At 48.0% G+C, this 27,987-nt stretch overlaps 2 protein-coding genes and 2 pseudogenes across 4 annotated transcripts; 2 read left to right on the top strand and 2 right to left on the bottom strand.

Moving 5' to 3' along the window:
- The first annotated feature begins 337 nt into the window (after positions 1–337).
- Positions 338–16,180, top strand: C8G (complement C8 gamma chain). Its single transcript, XM_081882736.1, has 7 exons — positions 338–570; positions 2,295–2,443; positions 3,428–3,498; positions 5,066–5,167; positions 6,308–6,409; positions 7,590–7,628; positions 15,971–16,180. Exons 1-7 carry the CDS (start codon positions 424–426, stop codon positions 15,988–15,990), a joined length of 630 nt encoding a protein of 209 aa, XP_081738862.1. The 5' UTR covers positions 338–423; the 3' UTR covers positions 15,991–16,180.
- On the bottom strand, positions 7,796–9,817 carry LOC309353227 (succinate--CoA ligase [ADP-forming] subunit beta, mitochondrial pseudogene; annotated as a pseudogene). Its single transcript has one exon. The product of its transcript is annotated as a succinate--CoA ligase [ADP-forming] subunit beta, mitochondrial pseudogene (transcript).
- On the top strand, positions 11,174–13,096 carry LOC309353248 (succinate--CoA ligase [ADP-forming] subunit beta, mitochondrial pseudogene; annotated as a pseudogene). The gene has a single exon. The product of its transcript is annotated as a succinate--CoA ligase [ADP-forming] subunit beta, mitochondrial pseudogene (transcript).
- A 3,743-nt stretch (positions 16,181–19,923) lies between the features above and the next one.
- On the bottom strand, positions 19,924–26,304 carry LOC309353319 (enkurin-like). The gene is made up of 6 exons (XM_081882722.1): positions 25,882–26,304; positions 23,751–23,859; positions 23,213–23,361; positions 21,864–22,090; positions 20,975–21,121; positions 19,924–20,395 (listed from the first exon to the last, which is right to left on the bottom strand). The coding sequence occupies exons 2-6, from the start codon at positions 23,825–23,827 to the stop codon at positions 20,222–20,224; spliced, it is 774 nt and encodes a 257-aa protein (XP_081738848.1). The 5' UTR covers positions 23,828–23,859; positions 25,882–26,304; the 3' UTR covers positions 19,924–20,221.
- Positions 26,305–27,987: the final 1,683 nt, after the last annotated feature.

Genomic DNA, 27,987 nt, shown 5'->3' with positions numbered 1-27,987 from the left:
AGATAAGGTAGTGGTCATTTTGTCAAGGGGAGGGGAGATTAGGCAAATTTCATGGGGGAAAGGCAGCCTTGATGGTAACTGATCGAAGGCAATATGGAACCTCCAGGTTTGTAGAGAACCAGAGGTCTTGCCATGAAGATCCTGGGATGGGAGGTAGGGTCGACAATCTATGCAGACCACTTGTATTTTTATTTAAAGCAGAATAAGACAGATGTACACACCTCTGCTCCACTTCCCTTTTCATGGTGGCGCCAGGGAAGTCTGCCGTCTGCTGACAGGCATCGATTTCACAAGCTAGTGAGACTTTGCTCCCTTTGGGTCAGCCCTGGCTTCGGACTTCCAGGAAGATTCATAGGGCTGGTTAATGACCGACCAACTCTCGCCCCCTCCTCTCCTGCCCCACAAGCTCTTCGCAGTCCAGCCATGGGTCCCACCTCGTTGCCTTTCGTCGTCCTCTTGCTCCCCCTGCTCCTTGCTGCACCCGGCGCTGCCCGGCGTCCCCAAAAACGCCCAGCCCCAGAGAATCCCATCGACAAGATTGACGTCCAGGCCAACTTCGATCTTGGCCAGGTGAGCAGATGGATTTGGAAAGGGAAACACAATTTCTTCTGGGGTTGGAGTGGGGCAAGATAGCCGAGCTAGCGCTGTCCAAAACTGCCTCTCAATCATTGGCTGAAATGCTGTGATGTCATGGAATGCCCTGCTTCTTTACCTTCTGGGATGTTTCTAAAGGTGGCTGCAAGATATTAATCGGAGTGTTTTCCTCCCCTGTCGCACCAGCCGGTGCTTCTGGATCTCACCGGAAGGGTTTTCGTTCATTCCCTGTTGACAGCAAATCCTCTTTAATATCTGTGTCAGAAGGAAGGTTCCAGAAAGAGCTCTGTCCAAATGCCCCGGAGCAATCTGGACCCTGTCCCTGCCCTCCTCTCGCATGACGGCGTTTCTTACAGCCTTGTGCTTTACCTTTCTGTCTCTGTCTTGCATACCTGGCAGGTGTCAAGCCAGTCTCAAAGGGGTCCTCAGTCCAATCTGGGTCCACAGGTGAAGGGGAAGCCAGGTGGGAACTTCCTCCCCAACAACCCCCGCCTCTTGAAAAAACATCCCTGAGATTGTTTTCGTTGTCGAGAACCTCGCTCCATAATGTGATATTTACACACTGGCGTTTTATGGCACACCTTGGTTCTCAAATTCTAAATTTGATCCATGCCAAGTAATTCCATTTAGCTTAGATAATTTAAATCCACCTGCCACATCCCATGACAAAGTTTAAAACGCAAGGGACCGAAAATCTGTTGGTTGTTAAGGTGATACAAGACTCAAAGCTTTTGCAAGTTGTCTATGCTTTCCAGTGTGATTTGGGGCAGAAAAGGCTAAGCGGGTGACCTGCAGGTGGTGATGGACAGCTCCCATCATCCCTGAGCTTTGCTGGGGTTTATGGAAGTTGTGGTCCAAAACAGATGGAGGACACCAGGTTGGATATCCTTGGTTTGGAGGAATAAACAAATGAACTCCCCCATCCACCCAAATCTTATTTTTTTAAAATCGTTCAACAATATTGTTAGTGTTATTTACCCTCTCACACTCAGTGGGCTGTATCCAACCAAGTTCTATCAACAGGATACACACTGAAATTAATGAACCGAAGTCAGACTCATATCCATCCATTTCAGAGGACCTACTCTGATGTACACCCCCTCAACATTCTCCGATGAAATTTTTTTGTTGTTGTTTAGTCATGTCCGCCTCTTTGTGACCCCATGGACCAGAGCACACCAGGCACTCCTGTCTTCCACTGCCTCCCTCATGCTGGTAGCTTCGAGAACACTGTCCCACCATCTCGTCCTCTGTCGTCCCCTTCTCCTTGTGCCCTCCATCTTTCCCAACATCAGGGTCATTTCCAGGGAGTCTTCTCTTCTCATGAGGTGGCCAAAGTCTTGGAGCCTCTCCAGGATTTGTCCTTCCAGTGAACACTCAGGGCTGATTTCCTTAAGAATGGAGAGGTTTGATCTTCTTGCAGTCCACGGGACTCTCAAGAGTCTCCTCCAGCACCAGAATTCAAAAGCATCCATTCTTTGGCAATCAGTCTTCTTTATGGTCCAGCTCTCACTTCCATACATCACTACTGGGAAAACCATAGCTTTGACTATACGGACCTTTGTTAGCAAGGTGATGTCTCTGCTTTTTAAGATGCTGTCAAGGTTTGTCATTGCTTTTCCCCCTCCAAGATTTCTCCGACGAAAAGAGAGATGTCCTAGGTTGTCCCAAGTTGATTCTCTCTCTCTCCCCTCTTCCAGTTTGCTGGGAAATGGTTCCTGGTTGGGGTGGCCTCGCAATGCAGCTACTTGAGTGAGAACAGCCACCGGCTTGAAGCAACCAACCTGGTGGTCTCTGTGGGTGGCACAAACTCTCAGGGATCCTTGCTGGTGAGCACCTTCCGTCCGCTGTGAGTATCCGAGGAAGCCGGCGGGATCCGCTGGGCCCAGATGAATGGGGTGTGGAGGAAAGGTCATCCTCTTTGTTGGTCCCCAAGAATCATAGAATGGTAGAGTTGGAAGGGACACCAAGGTTTCTCTGGTCCAACCACCTGCATTAGAGGAATCTCAGCTACTGTTGGGATTTTTCTACTACATGCCATTCTGTGCAGCTTCACACAAAGCAATTAGAAGGTGGTCAAAAGCCAAGGATGACTGAGCAGAGGAGTTATTCTGCCTAGAGATATGGGATCTTGGATACAGCTCTACCATTGCTTGATGTTTCACACAGGCATGATGACTTATGACCTTACTGACTGGATAGTGTTGTTGGTCAGTGTGGTGTTTTGAGAGTCGTTTGGAGTTTGTTAAGAGAGAGTTAGTTAAGATCCGCATCTGTTCTTGTACATAGTAACTTGTAGAGTCTGCTGTTTTTAATAATCACCTCTAAGTAACCAAGTTACTGGTAGCAGCGTCTTGTTCCTGCTTCGTCCATCCTGCCTGCAACTGATTGATTTCTGGAACTCTGCGTATGCTCTGCTAAGGTCTGGCTAAGGTCCTGCAACAGGTCAAAGTTGCGAAACACCAATAGCTACAACATCCCTGGCAGATGGCCATCCAACCTCTGCTTAAAAACCTCCAAGGAAGGAGAGTCCACCACCTCCCGAGGGAGACTGTTCTACAGTCGAATAGCTCTTACTCTCAGAGAGTTTTTGCCACCTTTGGAGGAAATCCAGTGAGGTATAAATGTGGTAACCCAAAGGAATGCTCTTTCGAGCAACTATTACATGCGCACATAGAGCCAATGCCTTTGTTTTTTTCTGGGGAAGTAGGGATGTGTTTTTCTGGTGCTGGCTGTTCCTAGGCAAACAGCCTATGGAACAGGATCCGGCCTGACGTGGACTGGCCGCTGGAATACTGCCCTGAATGCTTGGTCTTCTCCTCCATCTCTGCAGGGACGGCGTCTGTTGGAACATCCAGCAAACCTACTTCCCCACCAAGATTCCTGGCAGGTTCCTCTTGAAAGGTGGGCGAGGATTGGGGTGGTTTTGCCCATGGGGACCTCCCTCACAATTCTCCCAGTTCCCCCTTCCCCTGAGCAATAATCCTCAGCTTTTCTACTACTGCACGTGTTTCAAGTACTCCCAGTTGATATCTCTACAACCCCTACAACTCTACAACAGCAGGGGTAGGCAACCTAAGGCCCGGAGGCCGGATCCGGCCCAATCGCCTTCTCAATCCGGCCCATGGACAGTCCGGGAATCAGTGTGTTTTTACATGAGTAGAATGTGTGCTTTTATTACAATGCATCTCTGGGTTATTTGTGGGGCATAGGAATTCATTCATGTATTTTTTTCAAAATATAGTCCGGCCCCCCACAAGGTCTGAGGGACAGTGGACAGGCCCACAGCTGAAAAGGTTTGCTGACTCCTGCAAAGCAACCCTGGGCACAACCCTCATTCCCACGTTGCCAGGAGCATTTATAGAATAAAGTAGAGCTGGCCAAGGGAGTTTTGGGTGGAGCTGAAGGTTTATGTCGTAATGCTTCGGCTGCCCTGTTGTTGCAGGGAAAATCTGCTGTCTCACTAGTGCCATTAACTCCTCCTGATTTGGGCTGAAGAAAGAGTCCAAAAGTTTATTTACTGTAGTAAATAGGTTCAGTGCAGTCTCTTCCACAAAGGCTGGATGGGAGGGGTGTTACCCCCCTGGAACTTTTACAGGGTTTGCGGACAAAGAATTCATATAAAATCCAATCAAAGCGCTGCAAACATCAGCCGAGGGTGGCTGGCAAAACACGAATTGGATGCAACTGTCTGGATGTCCAGCCTGCAACTTGACGTGTGTCCAGCCCTTCAAGGGCCCCCCCTTGCTTCTAAAGTTTTGAAGCCTACATAGATAACATAGGTTTATGTTTACATAGATAACAAGTCCCTGCCCTGTTCAGGGAAGTTTTTAATGTGTGACATCTTAGTGAATTTTTGGTCTTTGTTGGAAGCCGCCCAGAGTGGCTGGGGAAACCCAGCCAGATGAGCGGGGTACAAATAAATTATTATTATTATTATTATTATTATTATTATTATTATTATTATGCATAAGGGAGTCGTCCTTGGTAAGCTGGCACGGCCAGACTTCCGTAAATCTTCTACTTCAAAATGCCATTCTTATCTGGTGTCTTCAGCAGCCCAGCGGCAACTGGGCTGTGTGTCTTTTATGAACAAAAGGGAACTGCTATGAGCCAAGGAAGCCAAAGGTTTTTACCTGAACCCCAATGTCTCATTCATTTGGGGCCTTTTATAGGTTTCTCACACAAAGCATATTTTGGAGCCCTTGGCCCACCCCACGCTGTCACTGCCCAGGCAGGAGTGCAACCCGTTGCATTTTACGACAAATATTCCGCAAAGCAAGCCAAACTCTGCTCCACCAGGTCTCTATACTGGGGAAACGTCACCTGTTGGATTTCTGCCTGCTGTGCTGCTCTTTAAAGGCACAGGGGCAAAAGCACCTCAGAAGCACCTTTGCTTGCAGGGGAGCAGGCAAAGCGCCATTTCTCCATGCGCTGACCTAGGGCGCTCTGTGTATTCCCCCCCCCCCAGGCCGTGGCAGCCCTGTGGACGTGGTGGTGGCGGAAACGGATTATAGCAGCTATGCCATCGTGTATTACCAGAAAGCCCGGAAGATCTCAGCGAAGCTTTATGGTGAGGACTCCTTGGAATTGCTGTGCATGTTTCTGGTGGGCTGGAAACATTCCTGCAGGAGGGAGGGGAGCTCTGTCTAAGCTCAGCCTTGAGAGCTAAAAAGAACCTACAGAGGCAGTGCACCTCCAAGTATCAGTGGTGGGGCAAAAATGAGGAAAGGTCTTCAAGCCCCTCTTGGGAGACCCCTGGAAGCAGTGGCAAGAAGGACACTGGCCCAGTTTGCCCATGGTCTCGGTCAGCAGGACTCTGCTTATGCCCTTGTTAGTCAGGATAGGAATGGAGCCCCCAGGCCCAGTGGTAAAGGTAAAGGGACCCCTGACCATTAGGTCCAGTCGCAGATGACTCTGGGGTTGTGGCGCTCATCTCGCTTTATTGGCTGAGGGAGCCGGGATACAGCTTCCAGGTCACATGGCCAGCATGACTAAGCCGCTTTTGGCGAACCAGAGCAGCACATGGAAATGCCGTTTACCTTCCCACCAGAGTGGTACCTATTTATCTACTTGCACTTTGACGTGCTTTTGAACTGCTGGGTTGGCAGGAGCAGGGACCGAGCAACGGGAGCTCACCCCGTCGCAGGGATTCGAACCGCTGACCTTCTGATCAGCAAGCCCAAGAGGCTCAGTGCTTTAGACCACAGTGCCACTCGCGTTCCTCAGCTCAGGGGTAGTCTACTTCAAAAGTGCTAAATGCTAGGGGTAGACTTTTGCTTCTCCTTCCATAGAAACAGGACTCTGTTTTCACACTTTCAATTGTTCTCCGAGATGTGGAGTAAAAGGGGCGAGCAGGACAGTGGGATCAAATCAGAAACCGGGATGGCTTCTGTAGTTCCAGGACTATCCCTAGGAAATTGGGACACTTGGGGGGCCTGCATTCAGCTGCTCACCCCGCAGAGATGCAGGCAAATTGCCCCAAGGTTTCCCGTTGCTTCTCTGTATGAATCACTGCCCTAGGCTTCTCTCCATCCACGCCAGAGGCATTCCAGAGCAGAGACTTACGCCAAGAGACTAGTTGACAGAGCAGTGCATACTCACCTCAGACATTGCAGAACTGGACCTTTCCATGGGAGGGGGGAATTGTGATTGCCTGTCGGCTGCTGAGGGAACAAAGACAGCATTAACGCTTCACTTAAATTTATGAAAGGACGAGCCATCCGGGTGAACGACGCCGTCACGGCTAAATTTGAGCAGCGTGTGGCTGGCATAGGCCTGAACGAGGACACGACCTACTACTTTCCTGTCTATGGTGAGTAGAGGATGGGGCTATAATTTCTGGGGTCCGGCTGGGATAGTGAAGAGTAGGTGGGTTCCCACGAGGCAAGGCATAGTGATAACAGCAAGAACCTTTCTTGAACTACATAACTGGGAAACAGGGGCAAAGCAACTGCTTATATACATTTCTGAAGGCCTGGGCCACTCCCACTCCCAACGTGATTGGCTGTCTAAACTTCCAAGCTGCGAATCACGACTCAGAGTTCAAGGGCCAACGGCAGAGGCCCAAATCCTGAAGTGTTCTGTGATTGGACACCATGTATCGAATCAGAACACAGGAGCTCAGAATCCTTAGTCCAGACTCAAGCTCAGGCAAACACAGACCCCTGAATACATAATACTGAACATGCAGAAATCCCCTGGCCCTCCACAAGTGATGGGGAAAGGCCCCCCTCTTGGGAAAGAGGCCCATCCCTCTGGTGCCATTATTCTTGGGTGACATAGTGGACTTGACAGGTCTCTGGATTTGGGGTCCCTGCGGATCCTGACACCATTGGATGCCTCAATGGATGATGCGTTATGGGGTGAGGCTCACGTTCTGCCCTTAGAAAGTCCCCGGCTGCTAGCACTTTCAACGTAAAAGAGAGGAGTGATTGAGTATGAGGTCATTTCACACCCACAAAAGGCTATGGGCCCATTCGGGGTTTTAAATGCCATGTTACCGCTCCCCCCCCCGGATAATTAACCACGAAAGCCGAAATTTGGCATGCCCCCCTGTGTGCCAAAGTTTTGCTGTTGCTGTTCAGCGAAAACCCCACATTTTGCAGCACCCCAAATCTGAGTAATCCATATCTCAAATACGAGGCTGACACTAAAAAATCCGACAGTGTTCAAATCACTCTAAACTGGTGCCAAGTTTTGGCAACAGTTTTGCAGTGAAAACCCCATGTTTTGCAGAGCCCCGCAAGCTGAGTCCCCTGGACTTGTGCAGAGTGTTTTCCCCTTATAATCATAAAGTTGTGATGCTGCAAAAGATTCCAGGCTGTGGATTTTGCACCCCCCCTTTAATTTCAATATATAAAGAAATTCATGCATCATGGTATGCCATGTTGCTGTCATTGATTTGGGTGTGGTTAGAGTTCCCCAGCAGGTTTTCTTTACTCTCCACAACTGAGATAATTGCTTATTTTTCTTCCTTTGGTCCTTTCCCTCAGGGTTTTGCGACTCAGCTGACCAGTTCCACATCCTCAATGGTGAGTTGCAAATTCAGCTGCGTCTTCCCTGCTAAATAAATAAATAAATAAATGAAAGTAAATCAGAACCAGAAAAGCTACAGGACTTTCTGTGGCAACTCAAGAATCACGGTAAAACAATTGCTGATTCAAATAGGCCAAGTGTAAAATAGCCTGTTCACACAAAGAACGTGGTATGTTTGGGTTTATTCACCTTGCTGAAGAACATAGAAATATCAAAGATCCCTTTCGACTTCAAGGAAGTAATGTGGAGATGGACTCTGCTGTTGCGCAGACTTTCTAGCCAAATAATCAGGGATGCATACTGAATTGATTTTAGACTTTTATTAGGAATAACTGCATTTTCAGCTTCAAACTCTGTTTGACAACAAACTTATTAAAATTGACTTCATTTATGAAGCTGTAAACTGGAGTAAAGAAAAATTGCAATGTAAGAAACAGTAAATATTAGCAATATAATACGTTTATATGAATAGTGACCATTTTAATTACGGTATCAACCATGACTTAAAGACCAGAAACAAGCGTACTTATTAAGTGAAAAAACCACACAAAATTTGGGGTGGGTGGGAACCAACTGAAAGCAGATGGGTTGGGATCATGAGCCAGGAGGACCTGATACTCCCTCAGGTTCTCAGCTGAAACTTCACGTCCAGGTGAGCTTGCCTTGCCAAGGTCATGATTTCCGACAGCTTCACGGCCATCTCAGCAGCTTTGTCCAAGTCGTCGCAGGTCAAGATCTTCAAGCCACTCTCTGCTATCAAGGCCTTGCCTGCCTCCACCTGCGTCCCTTGAAGCCTCACGACAATCGGGATGCTCAGCTCCAGCTCAGTGGCCGCCATGATGATCCCTTCCGCGATGATATCGCACCGCATGATGCCGCCGAAAATGTTCACCAGGATGGACTGGACCCTGTCGTCCGAAGTGATGAGCTTGAAGGCCTCTTTGACCTGCTCAGCTGTGGCGCCGCCTCCGACGTCCAGGAAGTTGGCCGGTGTCCCTCCGTGGAGCTTGATGATGTCCATGGTCGCCATTGCCAAGCCGGCGCCGTTCACCAGGCACCCAATGTTCCCATCTAGCCCCACGTAGTTCAGATCCACGCTGGCCGCCTCTCGGTCCCTCGTGTCTTCTTGGCTCCAGTCCTGCAGCGCGAAGATCTTCTTCTGGCGGAACGCCGAGTTGCTGTCGAAATTTATCTTGGCATCCATGCACATCACTTTCCCCGTAGAGTCCTCCACCATGGGGTTGATCTCCACCATGAGGGCATCGTACTTAATGAAGATGTCGTAGAGCTTCATCATATTGTCTGCAGCCTTATCCACCACCTTGGCGGGGAAGCCCATCTTCTGGGCGAGCTTCAGGGCCTGGTCCTTCCGGATGCCTTCCACGATGTCAACGGGCTCCTTTACGATGGCTTCGGGGTCCTCGGCGGCCACGTCTTCAATGTTGACGCCCCCCTGAGAGCTGCCGATGAGCACGGGGCCCTGGAAGGACCTCTCCATCGTGATGGCAAAGTAGTACTCCTTCCTTGGGTAGCGGCGCTCGCAGACGAGGACTTGGTTACAGATCTGGCCCTGCTGTCCCGTCTGCTTGGTGAAGAGCTTCTTGCCTATCATCCTGGAGGCGATCTCCCGGGCTTCTTCCGGAGAGGAGACAATCTTCACCCCTCCTTTCAGGCCCCCTTCGAATGTCCCTTTGCCCCGGCCGCCAGCCAAAACCTGCGCCTTCACCACTATGTCTTCCGTCCCAATCTCTTTCGCTGCCTTATAAGCTTCTTCTGGAGTCTTGGCCACCAGGCCGTTAGGGACGGAAACACCAGCTTCTTTCAGCAGCCCCATGCTGAGGTACTCATGCAGAGACAAGTGCCTCCGCTGTTGTTTTTGCAGCCCAAGCCTTTTAAACCACCCTGGGCTCCCACCAAACACCAGGAAACCTTCTCTGGCCATTAGGCCAGCTGCTCTCAAGGTCCATCGGCAGATCATGGAGGCCGATTCTCGTTCCCTTCTTTGGAGATTTCTCTTGCTCCTGCTCAGATCTCCTCCAACAGACCTTCCAACTGTCCTTTTAAGGGGCAGGGCATTTCCCAAGATTCCTTCTTTAACGGTCCTCAACCTGCCTTCCCATTGGCTAGGGCCAAGATTCCACAATGACATCACCACCCTGACCAGACACGTCTCTTTGGTGTCTAAATGATGTTATTGTAGTGGGACACCCCTTAAGATTTGTGGGTGGGCAGGAGCAGATGTGATGTTTGTTTGCAATATTTACCTTCCCCGCCCTGAAGAAGTGCAGAGTTTATGGTTCTACCAAGGAATGTACATATGCCAATCAGGCATGTCGTTTTAGGGTGAAACTTAATGATTTAAATTTTCTTCAGTGAGAATTTCTAAAAATATGTTTTGGGGTGTGAGGAATTAAAGCTTGCTATTATTTTAGCGACTGGACGACATTTAGCTTGGTAAATCTACGTTTGGTTAAAAATCACACAAACTTCCCTTGGAAAACCAAAGAATTTTAATTTGACCTTCTGAAAATGTCAGGTAACGCTAAATAAATAATAATCAATATAAAATAAAACTGCAAGTACTTGGCAGTTATTGCTACGCAGTTCTACACACATTTCACTTACTAATTATGTTAATTTAACTAAAATAGCTTTTGAATTCCCAATTTGTTTTGCAACTTGTTAGCACTCCTCAGTTTTGGAATGTGAAAGTTGGAAAGTTCAGCATGCCCTAATAAAGTTAACTTGGCCCGGCGGCAAATGGGCAACAAGGGCAGATCTCTCAGCACAGTTGTGCTGGCAAGGCCACCCTCCCATCAGCAATTGTGCTGCAGCATTATGTACTAGCTAGTGTTATATAAAAAACCCTGCTTCTTTTCCCTTATGGGGTATTCCAGAGCCTGTATAGAATCCTTACGCGGGTTCCCTATCAGTCTAGTAAGCCTCATCTTTATCAACTGTTGCAACAGTGTCTCCCGCTCACCCCACGCAGGAGGGAGGAGGAACCCAGAACAATGGTGCGCAAGCCCTTATATAAACTTTGGAAATTGCCCACCCTGTAGCTAAAGACCACCCCAAAAAACATCATGCATACATCACAGAAGGAGGCAGTCTACAGCAGAAATCCTGTTTGCCAGGATACCTGGCAATGGTCACTGACTGCTTTACCTGGGCAGCCTGGCTGTTCTTTTGTGATGGTAAATGCATTAGTTCCTGAATCCAGGGCACAGGCTCACCCTATTCATACACAAGTTACAGGATATGTAAACAAAAAGACAAAGGGAGGGCCTTCTTCCTTGCAGAGAAATATTTGAAGTCAATTTGGGAGTAAAAATGGATTACAAGAGTCAAAATGGCTTCAGGACTGCTCTCCTGTACTATTTCAGACACGTGGTTTATCTACTTACGTATGTGTTTACGTTGTACATTTATGAGCGTTTATTTTATAGTTGGGCGTAGCTCATAGCTTCTCTGAGTTATTCAAGCCCCTTCGCCACAGCAAGGCAGTGATCCATGAAGGGGATTTGGGGCCTTAGAATTCTTATAACACTGGGTTGTGATTCCTGCATTGCAGGGGGCTGGACTGGATGACCCTCAGGGTCCCTTCCACCTCTACAGTTCTATGATTCTATGACGTCACTGTGAACTCTTTGCCCTGGCCAATGAGAAGGCCAGAGAGGTGGACTGTTGGAAAAGGAACTTTGGGAAGTCTCTCTCCAGGGGCCAGGTGGCAGGTCTGGGAAGGAGAAGAAGTTGGGAAAAGTGGGTGACAGCTACCTCCATGATCTGCAGGCAGGTGGTGAGCATGGTGAAGCTGCTGGGGAGGACCACCATGGCCAGGGTGCTGGGTGGGAACCCAGGATTTAATAGCCACAGGCTGCCCATGCAGCAACAAAGGAGCTTGTCTCTGCACGAGTACCTGTGCATGAAGCTCTTCAAAGACGCCGGCATTTCCGTTCCCTACGGACTGGTTGCGAGGACACCGGAAGAAGCCTACCAGGTGGCAAGAGACATGGGCACCACGGACCTGGTGGTTAAGGCGCAGGTTTTGACAGGAGGGCGGGAGAAGGGGACCTTTGAGGGCGGCCTGAAAGGAGGAGTGAGGATCGTCTATTCTCCGGAAGAAGCCCGGGAGATCGCCTCCCTGATGATTGGCAAGAAGATCTTCACCAAGCAGACGGGAGAAGAGGGCCAGATCTGCAACCAAGTCCTCATCTGCGAGCGCAGGTACCTCCGGAGGGAACACTACTTTGCGATCATGATGGAGAGGTCCTTCCAGGGCCCCGTGATCATCGCCAGCTCCCAGGGGGGCGTCCACATCGAAGACATCGCGGCAGGAAAACCTGAGGCCATCATCAAGGAGCCCGTCGACATTGTCGAAGGCCTTCGGAACGACCAGGCCCTGAAGCTCGCCCAGAAGATGGGCTTCCCTTCTAACCTGACGTACGATGCTGCGGACAATATGATGAAGCTCTACGACTTCTTCATTCAGCACGATGCCCTCATGGTGGAGATCAACCCCATGGTGGAGGACTCGACGGGGAAAGTGATGTGCATGGATGCCAAGATCATTTTCGACAGCAACTCGGCGTTTCGCCAGAAGAAGATCTTTGACCTGCAGGACTGGAGCCAGGTGACGGAGGAAGACAGAGATGCTGCCCACGCAGAGCTCAACTACATCGGCTTAGACGGGAACATCGGGTGCCTGGTGAACGGCGCCGGCTTGGCAATGGCTACCATGGACATCATCAAGCTCAACGGAGGAACCCCGGCCAACTACCTCAACGTCGGAGGCGGCGCCACCGTGGAGCAAGTGACGGAGGCCTTCAAGCTCATCACGTCCAATGCAAACGTGCAGGCCATCCTGGTCAACATTTTTGGGGGGCTCATGAGGTGCGACGTCATCGCACACGGCATCATCATGTCGGTCAAAGACCTGGATCTCAAAGTACCAATCGTCATGCGGTTGCAAGGCACGCGGGTCGAAGATGCGAAGGTTTTGATCGCCGAGAGCGGCCTGAGGATCTTGGCCTGCGACGATCTGGATAAAGCCGCCAAAATGGCCGTGAAGCTCTCGGCAATAATGAACCTGGCAAGGGAAGCGGAAGTGGATGTTATGTTCCAGTTGCCACCCTGACGGAGCAGATTTTTCTGGCCTATTTCTGCAAAAGATACATAAAACCCCTCGTGGTCTCAGTTTTCCACACTAATCTCCCCCAACCCTGTTTTGTGTGTGTGTCAAGGTCTGAGTTGTTTAATAAGCACAAATGGATCAGATCTTTAACTTATAGTTGCTAATATAATAATTTTCATGTAAATTATTATATTGCCAAAATTTATTCTTCATGGCAGGCTCCCCCACCGTCCAGTTTACAGCCGCAAAAATGATGTAATCCTCAACAACATAAAAGAGCTTAAATCTTAAAATACGTTTCATCCAAATAAAAGTCTACAATCAATTGGATTTTTGGAATTGTCTCCCTGATTATTGGACATCTATGACAGCAACGGATGAATCTGTCAAATGTGGCTTCTCGTTTTCCCTTTCTTTTCCAATTCTCCACATGTCTGCATCAGTTTGCAGAAAGTTCCCTTGAAAATTTAGCAGAATTTTAGTGCACACATATCTGATGCACTATTGCATAATGCACATACATTTGCAACCAACTAATAGAATATGTTTTTGTAACGCCCCCCCCCCCCAAGGCACCAACTTGAATAAAAGATTGGGGGCCTCAGCTAAGCCCTGGCCCTGATCCGGTGCACCTTATCCCTCTAGTCTAGCTTGTCTGCCTGCTCTTCCTTCCCTGTGGGCCCCATGTGGGGCACAGAGACATTCTGGGGGAAGGTCAAGGGGTCACGAGAAGCCTGCATCCCACTTTCCAGTCACTTCATTGTTATTTTTAAAGTATTTATTTCGTTTTTCAGATTAAGATTTTACAGCCACATATCCAATATACAACATAAAAACTAGACTCCCAGGAATCTCCCAGACTTCCCTCCTCCCCTTTGTGGGTCCCACTGTTAATCATTTCTTCCTGCATCCTTTATGACAATCCAAATCTTTTACCTCTCCATTGTGCCCAAAATTCACCCTTAAACTACGAGTGATAATCCAACCCTACCAACGATTTTAACTGTTTACAATGGTCCTTAAGATAAGTTATAAATGTTCCCCATTCCTTATTGAAATTTTGGTCTTCCTGATTTCTGATTCTTCCGGTCATTTTGGCCATTTCGGCATAGTCCATCCACTTGATCTGCCTGCCTTCTCTGGCCGGGACTTTAACTTCTTCCCATCTCTGGGCTAATAGCATCCGCACAGCTGTGGTCACATACATAAATATGACTTTATTTAGCCCCATCCTTGGTTAAAAAGGCAACCCATAAAAACAATCGTTAAAAATGGGAGGGGCCAAGGGCCTGGGCTGCTGTAATAAACAAAAATCTGCCCTTATTCCCTTATGGGGGACACAAGAGCCCTTATAGAGTCCTTTGCAGGTTCTTTATCAGCAGCAGAAAATAACAGAGGTCAACCAGAGAATATTGAGAAGCAAAGGAGCCAGTACGCCTGATCGAGTCCAAGACCACCCCCAGAAACATCATACCTACATCACAGAAAGGGCGGTCTACAACAGAAATCTGAGTGTGTTGTTTACCTCCTGCCTGGCAGGTTACCTGTTAATGCTCACTTGATTGGATACCCTGGGGAGCCTGGCCAGTCTTTTGTAATGATAAATACTTAGTTCCTGAGCCAGGTCACAGGCTCACCCTATTCATACACAGACATAACCTTAAGACAGGATTTGTGAACGAAAAGACAATGGGGAGGCTTTTCCATTTTCCTTCGACTTTGCAGAGAAATTATTTGGGGTCAATTTGGGAGGGACGAAATGGTTTCAGGACTTTTTCTGTGGGGTTTCAGACATGTGGTTTATATATGCAGTTATGAACATTTATCCTTAATTTTTTTATTTCACTACCATGGTGCCGTGTTGGGGAGCCCAGGATTTAAGCTGACGAGTGGCCATTTTGGCTGGAATATTACACACCCCAAAGGTTGTTAGCTGTGTCCCTAAAACACTTCTCTTGCATTCTCTTGCATTTGCAGTCAGAATGCAGAAGAACAATGGGAGAAATATGCATGTCTAGGAAGGCTGTTTGAAGGTGCGTAATGCAGTCTGAAACTATGGGTCAGGGTTTAGATTGAAACATTTTAAAAGCAGACCATGCTGGAAATAGTCATACAGGGCACTGAGCAAATGCCCATATTCCAGGAGGCTGCAGAGCAGAAAGAGGGAAAAAGGAAGCCAGGTGTTTCTATCACGGCTGCTCAGAGCTGCCTTTGGCTCTTCCGCAACTGTCACCTCGCAGCAGCCCTTCCACCAAGCTCCCTGCACTGTTTGCACCCCAAATGGTCATTATAACTTTAAGAGCTAGTACCTGAGCTTATTCCTTTCCTCCTCCCTCCCCATTCCCCTTTCCTTTTATGCCATCTATTTTTGATTGTATTTCATTGATCTGGAAGCCTTTTTTTTCGCTAAACACTTTATAAATAAATAAGTGAATGCACTGTGCATATCCCTAGTATATTCTTGCCACTGTTAGAAAAGCCACCAAAAAAGAAGATATTTTTAGAACTGTCACCAAGGGGGAGGTGGGACAAGGAGTAAGAGCAGGTACAAAAAAAATGATGCAGAAAGAACAATGAGTCTAGCAATATTCTTACAGGGCAGCACTGGGGGAAATATCCACATCGGGTTCTTTTCAACTTACTTTACTCGGCGTAGACCTGCTGAAATTAGTGCTCACATGACTAAGGGCTGGTGCAGAGGCCAGAGCACTAGTTCAAAACCCGTCTCAGACATTAAATTCACCAGGGGAGACTACCTTAAGGCAGACAGTGGCAATTCTTAGGATATCTGATCAGAGAGGAGCTGCAGTTCCCTTTGACAAAGATGAAGGAGCCCAAGAATTGGAAGGGACTCAGGAGATCATCCACACTGACCCCCCAACCTATAACAATACAGTTCAGACTGGAATTTTATATATAGTAACAGGAAATTGAAACGGGACCTATCCAACATTGCATCGTAAGGGCATGTTACAACGTGGAAAGAGATGGGGAAAGAGGGGTGTTCCTTTTTTAAAAAAGCAACAAACTTGAACCCAGGTGTGCTGAGCCACCAAGAGAGATGAAAGGTGTTAAGATGTGTCGCCTTCTCTATCGAATAACAGAATAAAGTAATATTCCTTTTGACGAGGAAACATTGCAAGGCGTTGTTTTGACCGAGTAAAAATACACAGCCGTTTCCCCGCCTGTGTTTGTTTACTACAGATATCAAGGTGGTGGCGTAACGGACTAAGACCTGGGAGAGGCCAGGGTTCGAACCCCCACTCAGCCATGAAGCTCACCGGTCGCTGCCTCTCAGCCTAACCTACTTCACAGGGTTGTTGTGATGATGAAATGTATACGGCCTCGAGACCCCTGGAAGATAAAGGTGGTATATAAGTATGATAAATAAATAAATACAGGAAAAAGGAAAAAGAGCCTATAAATCTTTTTTAAAAATTAAAGACGTTCTTTTTTTAAAATATACATTTTTATTGATTTTTTAAAAACATATCAATTCCAACAATCATATAATATAACTTCTTATCTTATACAATATTTTAGACTTCCGTCAACACCTCTGATGATTTTTCACCCGGGGCAAGTAATTTGCGCCCCCTAACCCGTGGATTTGCGCCCCCTAACCCTAACCCCCAGATGTTGCGGCCAGCCCCCCCTTCACCCCCACGCTACACCACTGCATATATTTACTCCAGTCTTCTAAGAATCTCTGGTTCCGCAGGTTTTGAATCCTTGCTGTTAATTTATCTAATTCTGCATAGTCCATCAATTTCATCTGCCATTCTTCTTTTGTCGGTAGCATTCTGAGGACCTAACTGCATTAAGGGTGTATAGTGCTGTCAGTGGTTGGTTGGTTTCCTAAAAGTTGATATGAGGAGGCGATTTCACAGCAGGACTGAAGTGTCTGGGGAAGAGAAGGGTCATATTTTGTTCTGCAGTCATGGAAGGACACAGAGAGCCCCGAGACAGGCAGCTTGGGAACATGAGGGAGCCTTTCCCAGACTGAGAAGGACCTTGGGCTTCTCCTGCCCTGCTGTACCTGTGCTTGCAACTCTCTGAGTTCAGCAAAGCCAAACAGGATCTATTGTCTTGATACACCTGTACAGGACATTTCACAGAAACCTTGATGTCCTGAAACAGTTGCATCAACCATTCACAATCCCTGAGTGAAAATGACAGGGCATTGAGTTCTGCTTCACAGGAACTTAGGCTAACTGTCATCTACTTTTTGCACAGCCAGTCAAACAGACAGACAGTGGTTGTACATGTAGCGCACTCCAGAAGTGCTTGTACCATCCGTGGTGTCACTTCCCAAACCAGCATCTGCAAAGATTTCAAGACCTCCAGTCTTCTGACCTGTGAACTTCAGTCTGTAGTGCAAAGTCCCCTTCAAATAGTGGGCTATGCGCATCAGAGCTTTCCAATCCTGAACAGTAGGATTGTTGGCATGTCTGCCTACAGCTATGTCAGGTTAGTGCTTACAGCTATGGCAGGTCTTGAACATCTAGCAATGGAATTCAGCTTGCCTAGAATGCATCGGTACAGTGTGGTGTCAGAAAATGCTCCAGCAGTACTATCTACCTGGTAACCTGTCACCATCGGTGTGTCTGCTGGATTTGCATCAGCCAAATTCAGTCTGGTCAATACACCAGCAATTTTCTGTGTTTGGTGTACCAGAAAATTACCTGCCTGCTTTCTTCATGCAGGATGCATTCATGAACAGCACAGAAGATTTGGTCACATGGCATGGCCAAGATGCCAGGGATGGTTCAGGGTTTGACCTATATCTTAAACAGTGCCGTGTGCCCTCACCATGCAGTCTCTCTAATCACAAGAAGCAGAACAGGCATATTGTTGACGTGCGCCAAGCTCAGTAACGGAGTTGCGATGGGTGGGAGACGGAAGGGAGCTTCCAAGTGCAAGGGGGTGTCGGGGGGCACTTGTGTTCCCGGTGCTAAAAAGGCCCAAAGGCTGCAACCATTCTTCACAGGGGAGTTCCTCCACCCAGTGGCATAGCGGCAGTTGTCAGCTGATGGAGTAGGGTTGCCATATTTCAAAAAGTGAAAATCCTGGAAAAAGCTTTTCCTTTCCTTTCCTTTCCTTTCCTTTCTTTTTCTTTTGGCCAAAGTTGTTTAATTTTTGGAGGAAAACCCCCCAAAAGAATGAGGTTCTAAAGCTATTTTTAAGAAAAAAATATTCCGAAATGGGTTGTCATACGTCCAGTTTTCCCTGGACATTTTGCCGATTTGCGGAAATCCTCCCCAGACGCCATTTTGGACGCCGAATTCCGGATATGGCTGGATGTATGGCTTGGCAATCCCTCTTGGCCGAGTAAGATTGTCTTCCATGAACATGGTTTTAACAGTGAGTCCATAAGTGACTGTGGAGGCCAATTCTGGATCCACACGTCCTTCCACAGTGAGGACAGAGGTTTCCAGGCGGGAGTTGATCCCGCCGAGGGTGCCTTCCTCTTAGCACATTTCTCCCTTTTGTCCTGAGTTCGAGCATCTTACAAGCCCATGACACCTTTAGTAAAGGCTGTTCTCCAACTGGAGCGCTCGCAGGCCAGTGTTTCCCAGTTGTCGGTGTTTATACTACATTTTTTAAGATTTACCTTGAGAGAGTCTTTGAACCTCTTTTGTTGACCACTATGCTTTCCATTTTAAAGTTCAGAATAGAGTAGTTGCTTTGGAAGGCGATCATCAGGCATCCGCACAACATGAACAGTCCAGTGAAGTTGATGTTGAAGAATCATTGCTTCAACACTGGTAAGCAGCATCTTTGCTTCTTCCAGTACACTGGTATTAGTTTACCTGTCTTCCCAAGTGATGTGTAAAATTTTTCGGAGACCCCGTTGATGGAATCTTTTGAGGAGATGGGGATGCATTCAGTAAGGTTGGTAGTACAGTAGCTTTGTAAACAAGCATTTTGGTTTCCCTGCAAATGTCCTGGTCCTCAAACACTCTGCACTTCAATCAGGAGAAAGCTGCACTCACAGAGCTCAGGTGATGCTGGATTTCGGCACCAGTGTCAGCTCTTGTGGAAAGGTACCGGTAACTGCCCAGGTAGGCAGCCCTAGGCTGGAGTGACCCCCCCACCAGAGTAAATTGGGTGTGGACTGAGCTGCCTGCCCACCCATGTAGGGGGAAGCCCAGCTGGCCGATGGGGTTGGAAAGGGGTGCTGGGCTGCTCTGGGGTTGTCTGCATGGGGTTGCCTGCTTCGCTCCCACTCAAAAATTTTGCACCCAGGGCCACTGCCCCCCTGACACTCCCACACTACACCCCTGGCTCCATCCGGGTAGGACTTAGCCACACACTCTTGCATAAGAAGGAAATCTAAATCTTGCTGGAGCTACCTGGTTGAGGACTCCTTGCGAGAAATCCTCTCCTACTTCCCTTTTGGAAAGAGTGGGGTGACCAGGCCATGCGATTTCTAATGTACTGAGTTGAATAGGATCCAAAAGGCAGCAGTCTGATTGGTCCTAGAACAATAGGATTCAGAGTGCAGCAGTCTGATTGGTCCACAGGAGCCACCCAATCCAGCTCCAGGTGGAAATGAATCCACAACCTGATTGGCTTACAGGCGAATCCCAGAATTAGCCAATCACGGGGGGCCCATTTTGTAAATAATGTATATATAGCAGACATTCCGGGGGAACTTCCATTCCTCCTCACCACTATGAGCTGAATAAAGAGCATGAAATCCACTCTCGACTCCGAGTATATTTCACGACCCGGAAGTGGGAATGTTAGTCGAGGAATCTGCAGCGACTGTGTGCGGCAGAGGAAGACTCTGGATCCGGCAATGTTCTTGCAACGACAAGTCCTTGCGAATAAATGTACGGAGTCCAGCATCTTGTGTGCAATAAAGGCACCAGAACCTTTCCTACCTATATGCATCAAACAGAAAAGCTCGCAAATCTGATTCTGCCCATCAGGGAGAGGTGGGTTAAGCCTGGGCTTTGGGTTTTTAAGAATTGTGCTTCTTCATTTATATTTTGCGGTTTTATGTATTGTGCGCCGCTTTGGACAATGCGTGTGGGTAAGCAGCATTCGCTTAGCTGTGGTTCCTGCATTGCGGGGGCTGGACTAGATGATGCTGTGGGTCTCCTTCAACTCTACAATTCTGTTCTGTACATAAATAAGTACACAGGTGATGAATGAAACTGGTGTGGACATTTATTTCTAAATAAAACAAGATTTCACTTTGCACCTTTGTCAAAGCTGTAACATTCCAAACTTACATGTTGGTTAAAAGCAACTATTAAAATAATTTGTTAAAAACAACTTGTTACACGACGGGCAGATTCCATCCACAGTAGAGGACCTGTGTGGCTTCATTGATTTCAGAGGGAGAACTGTAAGCAATGCCTTCGTTCCCACCCTGTTGCCAATGATGGGCCTTGAAGGTGCTTGACTGAGCCTGGATCATGCCCAATATCTCCGATCATATCCCTATACGCTTGAAATATACACAATGTCGTGTTTCTCGAGTAATTTGATGTAGTGTTCCAGCTGCATCATCTCCACCTCCATCTTCTCTTTGCGAAGTCTCCTCGGAATCGAATCGAGGAAAACGGAAAGACTTTGGTATTCGTGGTTGATCTCCTCCCAGTTTTTCTTCAGGCCCTGTGCGAAGGAAGGGAAAAGCAAACTCTAAGCAACCTTATGAAGTACGGTATGCAGCGGGAGGAGGCCAAAATGTGCTTGATGTGCCTTTGCAGCCAGCAGTGCAGAAAGAAGTTTAAAAATGGATAAAATGAATGGATTTATTTCATAAAATATATACACCGCTTGATTGTAAAAACAAGAACAACCCTCAAAGCAGTTTGCAAAAGAGACAAAATAATAAAATTATCACTAAGAAAAATTATGTACAATGATTTAAGATGTTGAAAATTTTAAATAATAGACTGAAAACAGATTAAGACCCGCATCAACTTTCTAAACATCTGGGTAGCTTGGCTAAACAAGAATGTATTTATCAGGCACCAAAAAGAGGACAGCCTAGGGGTCTGCCTGGTGTCAGGAGGCATAACTTGATAAACTTCTATCATGTTGCCTCTTCCTCACCTTTTCGCTTAACTAAAAAGCCCCAAAGGCTGCAACCGTTCCTCACAGGGGAGCCTCTCCAGCCCCATGGTGCTCCTTTTCTGAGCCAACTTATTTCCTCCCCCGTCCTGTCTGATCTGCGTCACCCCTGCGCACCTCCATGATTTTCTCCTTCTCTGCCTTGGAGAGTCTCGTCAGGCCTTTCTGCATGAGGGCTTGCTGAAGGTAAGCATCGCTCTCCTCCTGAGCTTTCTTGGCGTCCATTATCCGCTTCTTAATGTATTTTGGTGTCACACCAAAATCCTGCAAGGAAAGCACACGTGGATGTCCCAAATGATGCATTGCAGAAAACGCCTGAACACCCCCTAATCTCCTCCTCCAAGCCCACCAAGCATGGCAAGAAATTGACCAAGAAAATGTTCACTGTAGGAATAAACAAAGCAGCCAATACTTTAGTTTGGGTACTATGGATATATATATGTATGTGTGTATTAGTCAATTATTTGCCCAGTGAATCAGATCATGAGCAAAATGCGAATAAAAGAAAACCATTTAATAATAATAATAACAAAAAATATTACTTATACTCCGCCCATCTGGCTGGGTCTCCCCAGCGACTCTGGGCAGCTTCCAACAGGATATTAAAAACACAATAAAACATCAAATATTAAAAACTTCCCTAAACAGGGCTGCCTTCAGATATTTTCTAAAAGTCAGATAGTTGTTTATTTCCTTGACATCTGGTGGGAGGATGTTCCACAGGGACGGAGCCACTACTGCGAAGGCCCTCTTGGATTAGCATCTTTGCTGAGTCTATGTAAGGCCTCTAGAACCTTAGCAACACATTTTAAATATTATTTTAGCCGAAGCATCTGAGATTTTTAAATGTGCCTAGAGAAGGGCACCTCCAAGGAGGGCTGAGAGAGACCCCAAATCTGAAAATCCTGGAGAGCCTTTGCTGCAAGCCAGTGTAGGCAACACTGGGCCAAATGGTCCACAAGTCAGATCCATAAAAAGCAGCTTCCTACGCTCCTCTGAACCATACCTTTTTGTGGAGGTATCTTTGAATGAGCCCTGAATCATCCAGGAGGAACTTGTCTCCCTTCCGCACGTCAACACATGCCCGGAGGGGCTTCTTGGCCACGGCCATGATGGCCTCGGCGACGTTTGAGGAGATGTAATCCTTCTTGCTTCGGATGCCCATGATGGGGTGGTCGTTCCTCTCAGGCACATTCAGCCCTGGCGGCTTCTTCATGCCTTGGTTCCTTCTTCCTGCATTGTTTTGGAAAAGCCACACGTTTGCAACTGTTTTATCAGCAAAGAACTGCCTTGGAGACCCTCTGGCATGCAGGCCCTCTCCCTCCTGTGATTTCTGGCAACTGGGATTCAGAAGCATCGTTGCCTCCAACTATGGAGAGAAGAGAAGAGCCACCCTGGCTCGGAGCCACCCATAGATCTCTCCTCCATGAATGGTTCCCCCAAAGAATTGTGGGTGCTGAGAGTTGTCGAGAGATCCTTATTCCCTTCCCAGAGTTACAGTTTGGCTGACAGGAGCGAGCCAGCAGTAAATCACACTGAGCAAGTTGGAGTTAACTCCTTAGTAGCAAAAGCAGGATGAGGTGAGCTGATCACAGCAGGAGGGGGAGACACCCATGACTCTTCACCATCCAGACCCATCTCTGCCTCTTGGCCTCCCTCCTCTCTTGCCTCTGAATTTGGACTCCTCTCTGCCACAGACTCTCCCCGCTCACTAAGCCCTGTTGCCTCTCCAGCTTCCGATACCTTCTCTTCCCAGTCTTCTCCCTCGTCTCCTTCTTCCCACTCATCGTCCCACCACCCCTCCCTGGGCTCTGAGCCTTCTTCCCTTGGTGGTTCCCTAGCTGGTTCCTCCCACCAGTCCTCTGCTCCCAATGTAGGTGTTGAGTGTGTGGGCTTGTGGGTGGTGCTCCAGCCCCCACAACATTCCCCATGAAGGGGCAGGGCACCCACAATTTTTCGTCCCACCAGGGAAAAAGCAAGGTATACAGAAATAAATAACAACAGCACAGTTGCACACTGGGTTCACTTGCAGCCCCAGAAGAAAGCAGAACTTTTCTGGGTAGACCTGGTCTGGTCCAGTGTCCAGCTGTTCTCTCAGGCCAGATGCAGAATCCTAGAATCATACAGCTGAAAAGTTGGAAGGGACACAAAGGGGCAACTAGTGCCACTCCCTGCAATGTACAGAGCATGCAAAGTGGTGGTTGTGGCATCTTTCCCTTCCAGAGACAGTGGTCCTCTCTCAAATGCTTTCCAAAAGGATTGGGAGAGACCCACAGCACAGAAGATTTAAATGGCTCCGGAGATTCGTGCTTCCAACGAACCTCACCCCGACCCCACGGTTCTGCTAAAACGTACGCTTTAAGAGCTTGGGTTCGTTGGCATGCTTCCGAAGAAACTCTCTCGGAGTGGGGATGTAGAGCTTGGGGATCCCCATGGTTTTGGAGGGCGCCGTCTTCCTCTCTTGGATTTCGCGTATCACAGTTGGCTTGAAGGTCGACATAAACCTTTCGTTCAAGAGGTAGCGGAAAGAAGCACACCATTTATATTTCAAGAGTCATTGGCCGGCCGTCAGGCAATGTGGGGCAGCTGCCTCAGGTGGCAGGTGCTGGGGGGTGGGGTGGTAGTGGGAGCCATTTGGGGCTGAAGTGACTTTAAATAAATAACTAAAGGTAAATAAATAAAGCAAAGAGCTCCCACTACAGTCAACATGACTAGCTTGCCCCATTGATCTCACTAATGCCCACGTTTGACTGACTACAGCTGGATCCAACCCACCAAATTAATTTCCTTTAAAATGATTTGGAGTGCGATGAGAGCCCCTCTGTACTGTTTCCCGAGGGGTGTTTTGTTTTGGTTTTTTTTTTAATTAATGTTTGCTAGTTTGCCCCCATACCTGACCGTCTTGACAGGTTTTTTCTCCTCTTTGGGAATCAGGTTGTAGATAATCTCCTCGGCATAGAAGGCCGTCATCTTCAGGCTTCAGGCAAGAGTCCTGGAGAGAGCTGCATTGAAATTGCACAATGCAGAGGTTTTCAACCTTTTTGAGTCCATGGCTCCCTGGACCAACTACCTTTCTTTCTGCAGCTCCCCTGTGGGGCTCAGGAGCCCAGTTATGCCACCTCTTATCTGCAGAGCCGGCAGCCCCTCACCCATTTTCGAACACCGTCCCTTGTGGAGTGTTCCCCCAGCCTCCTCTCCCCTCTCCTTGGGAGTCCTCTGGGCAGCCGCTGCTGCCGCCCCTGGCCTCTGAGCTGCCCCTGTGCCCCATAGAGAGGTGCCTCCTCACCCTGCCCCACAGGGGCCTGGGACTTGTCTGTCCATTCCCAACAGCAAGGGCTGGTGGACTGGCTGGCTGGGCTCCCTCGCCCACTTGCTTGCTTACTCTGAAGCCGCCTCAGCTCCTGGCGCCCAGCACCCCCTGGCCAGCCCCAGAGGCCCCATTCAACTGGGGAGCTTGTAGCCACGGCTGCTGCAACCAAGAGCCACACAAGCCTTTGGGAGGCAGAGAAGCAAGAGGGCATCCGAGGATGGATGGAGGGAAGGAAAGAGAGAGAGAGGCCAGTGTTGCCAGCGGCACCCCTGACCATCATTCAAGGCACCCCAGGGTACCATGGCACACTGGTTGAAAACCCCTGGCATAAGGCATTAGTTGAGGCACAAAGTGGGTAAGGACCAGTTTAGGAGGAGCCTAGCACTGCCTGCTAGGTCTCTCCTTGTACAGCAAAACTAAATTGGGTTGAGTAAGTGTTTCCACTTATGGTTGGATGAAGAGATGGTGAGGCGTTAGGGTGGCAGAAGACAGTTGGCCAGAGGATGAAACATCCAAGATGAGGTACCGTATTTTTCTGTGTATAAGATGCCCCTGTGGATAAGATGCCCCCTATTGTTTGGGACTCAAAATTAAGAAAATGCACTATCCGCGTATAAGACGACCCCTTATTTTAAACTTCAAAAATTTAGGAAAAAATATAGTCTTATATATGGAAAAATACGGTATATTCTTTTTCCTATATAGGGAGTTTGTCCTAATGGAAAGCTCTTGCAGACTCCTTGAACTCTGTCCTGCAATGCAGTAATGAATAATGTCTGGCCAACTGGGAATATTAGTGTGAAGGCACCATATTTGAACCCCCAAGGGGAAATTTTTGCAGGGGAGGAACCAAACCCCCAGGAGAGAGGACTACTGAATCTTACAAATATGCTCTCTCGGCAGCCAGACTTTTAGATGACAACAACAACAGTGGTTTGGGATTCATTTTCAGGAAGTGATTGTTAGCGCTTGAGAGCCAGAAAACTGAGGGGCACAAATCTATGGTGTAACTCAATTTGGAGTACTGCGTGCAGTTCTGGATATTTTCAAATTCTACAATATCCAAAAAGGATATTGTAGAATTTGAAAAGGTTCGGAAAAGGGCATCCAAAATGACTGAGCGAGTGGAGCGACTCCCCTGAGAGTTGCAGCATTTTGAGTCTAGAGGAAAGGCGAGTTCGAGGCGACATACTAGAAGTTTATAAATTTATGCTTCTCTCAAAACACCAGAACTTGTGGACATGCAGTGAAGCTGAATGTTGGAAGATTCAGGTCAGATAAAAGACGGGGCTTATTCATGCAGCACAGAGTTTAACTGTGGAACTCCTGGCCACAGGAAGCAGTCATGGCCACCAACCTGGATGGCTTTAAAAGAGGGTTGGACAAATTCATGGAGGAGGAGGAGGAGGAGGAGGAGAGGGCTCTGGGTGCAAATCCTGCTTGTCAGTTTCCTTTTGGGGCATCTAGTTGGGCCCTGGGCGAAGAGGATGCTGGATTAGACGGGTCATTGGCCTGATCCAGCGGGGTCTCCTTAGGTTCTTTTGAGTAGATGATGAACCTGGGACTGTTGCCCTGCCCCCGTTACACTGATGCTCCCCACAACCTCTCTTCGTAGGGGTCCTCCTTCTCCACTAACCGTTTCCTTATTCTCCATATCATTTTTGTTAAATCTGCCAAAACATTTACCACCATATCCTTTTTTTAAAACACTAACCTTTTCTGAGCAGATTTGAACAAGTTGGACACCCCCACCCCCCACAGCTCAGGTCGCAGGTGGCAGTTGGGATTCTGAAGAGAGGGAGGAGGGCCCCCCAGGTGTGCGCAGAGGCTCCGCCCACTGGTCGCATGCTTCTCCCAGGAGGGAGGGGCTCCAAACTCATCCTCCCTTGCCCCTGAGGTGGGCAGTTTTCTTGAGCAAGTCCACAGCCACCCCTGTGAGGGAGGGCAGCAGATCTCTTTCTTCCGCTTATGGTGGAAACATCACTTCTTATCATATCCATCCTATATTAACTCTGGAAGATGGACAGGCTGCCCAGAGGAGGAGAAAGAGACCCCTCCCCACGTGCTCAGATTAATGGCTTGAACTCAAACGGGTAAGTAGACCTCTGAGCCCAGACTTCCTATGCAGACAAGGTCTCACTGTGGCCAGCAATTATGCTGCAGCATCCCGCACTCGATACAGCTTCTGGATCAGACACGCGGGAAGCTCCACACAGAGCACACGGCACTAACTCAGTCCTGAAGTCCTCAGTGCATGAACCACCGTGGCAAGGCTTCCCTGGTCCAGGAATGGCTGTTGAACCAATCGTGGCTGGTCAAAGGACACCTGAACGCAAAAGGTTTAAGACTCGGTAGAGGAGATGAGTTGCAGACCCCATGTGTCCCCGTTCAGCTGAACTCTCTCAGACGCCCACCTGAGATCTTCCCACTCGGCATCCTTTCCCAGGACACTCCATTCCATTCCTCCTCCCACACACTTTTCCATTTCTTCCCCAGCAGTGACTCAGCCTTCCTGGGCCGCTGGGCTTTGCGCTGGTTAGTCTCCCCCAGGAAATATTTTTTCCTGAAAGGTGGTGGGATGTGTACATGTTGTGCTTCTTCAAACCTGGGGGTTCCTGCTACCCACCCAAATCTGCTAATATTTCTGCTGTTAGCTAGATAAGGATCGGCATTCAGAGAACAAGCTTGCTCTCTCTCTCTGTGTACAGTCCCTTCTGCTTTCTGTCTTATTCAATAATATACTGTAATTTCAAAACATACCACAGATTGATTGCTCAAATGGACCGCAGCTTCCTCCTTTTTTGGCTTTCTTTCTAACTTGCAGCCACTTTTGTTAAAATAGATATTGTTAAGTAAAATGATGTGCTGTTTCTGTGACTGACATGCATTAAAATAATGGGTGTGTTCCTTTCTTGTACTGCAGGCCGATATGGGAACAAGATGTGTAATTTATGAAATTTATGACTTGCTTGCTTGGAAAACAGACCCTCCAAGTGTCCTTATTTTCCAGGGACATCCCTGATTTAGAGAAGCCATCCCAGTTTCTGATTTGATCCCAGAATGTCTCACTTTTCCTTAGGACGTCCCTATTTTCACTGGAGAAATGTTGGAGGGTATGGAGTTACCTGAACCCCGAGCCATCTGAGGGCAATCCTGTATAGGGAAGGTTGTTTTTTAAATGTTTAATGTTTTATTATGTTTTTAATATTTGCTGGAAGTTGCCCAGTTTGGACACCTGACAGTTCTGGATTGCAGCGAGTGGCCCAACCTGATCTGGGGCTGTCTCGACCCAGCTTGACCCAAGCCCAGATCCCTCTGAACTGGCTCAGGATTTGGGCTGAAGGATTGTTGGTGAAGGACCCTGTGTGAGAGGCAGGGAAGTAAGGATCTTCCAAGGTGGGAAGCTGGGAGAAGAAAGAGAAGCTCCCAGGTGAGAGTTGGGAGGCTCCACCCCCTTCTGTCTTATCCCACACAGGAGGTGGAACATCTTTCTGTGCGGGTTAAGAGTTCAGATCTACCTGTCAGAGAGGACTTTGCACCTCTTTCTCTTCTTTTTTAGATCAGTTTGCTTTTCAATGAAATGTAATATGAAAAGTCTGAATAAAACCTTAATTATAAAATACAGGGGAAAGGATTTGGGCTTCAACTGAACGGGTTGCACAGCTCTGCTACCCAGCATGTCCTCCTGGCCCTATTAAAATATTGTGCTGCCTCAGGTGTGGTGGAGACACTCTCTCAGCAGTCAGGCTGGGTTAAGGTCCAACTGCTGGTCCAACTTCTGTATGAGGAATGGATGCCATCTTGTAATTCGCCTCAGGTA

The sequence above is a fragment of the Podarcis melisellensis genome (assembly GCF_964234715.1).
Source record: "Podarcis melisellensis genome assembly, chromosome: 12".
Lineage (NCBI taxonomy): Eukaryota > Metazoa > Chordata > Lepidosauria > Squamata > Lacertidae > Podarcis > Podarcis melisellensis.
This window is presented reverse-complemented; position numbering and strand designations above follow the sequence as displayed.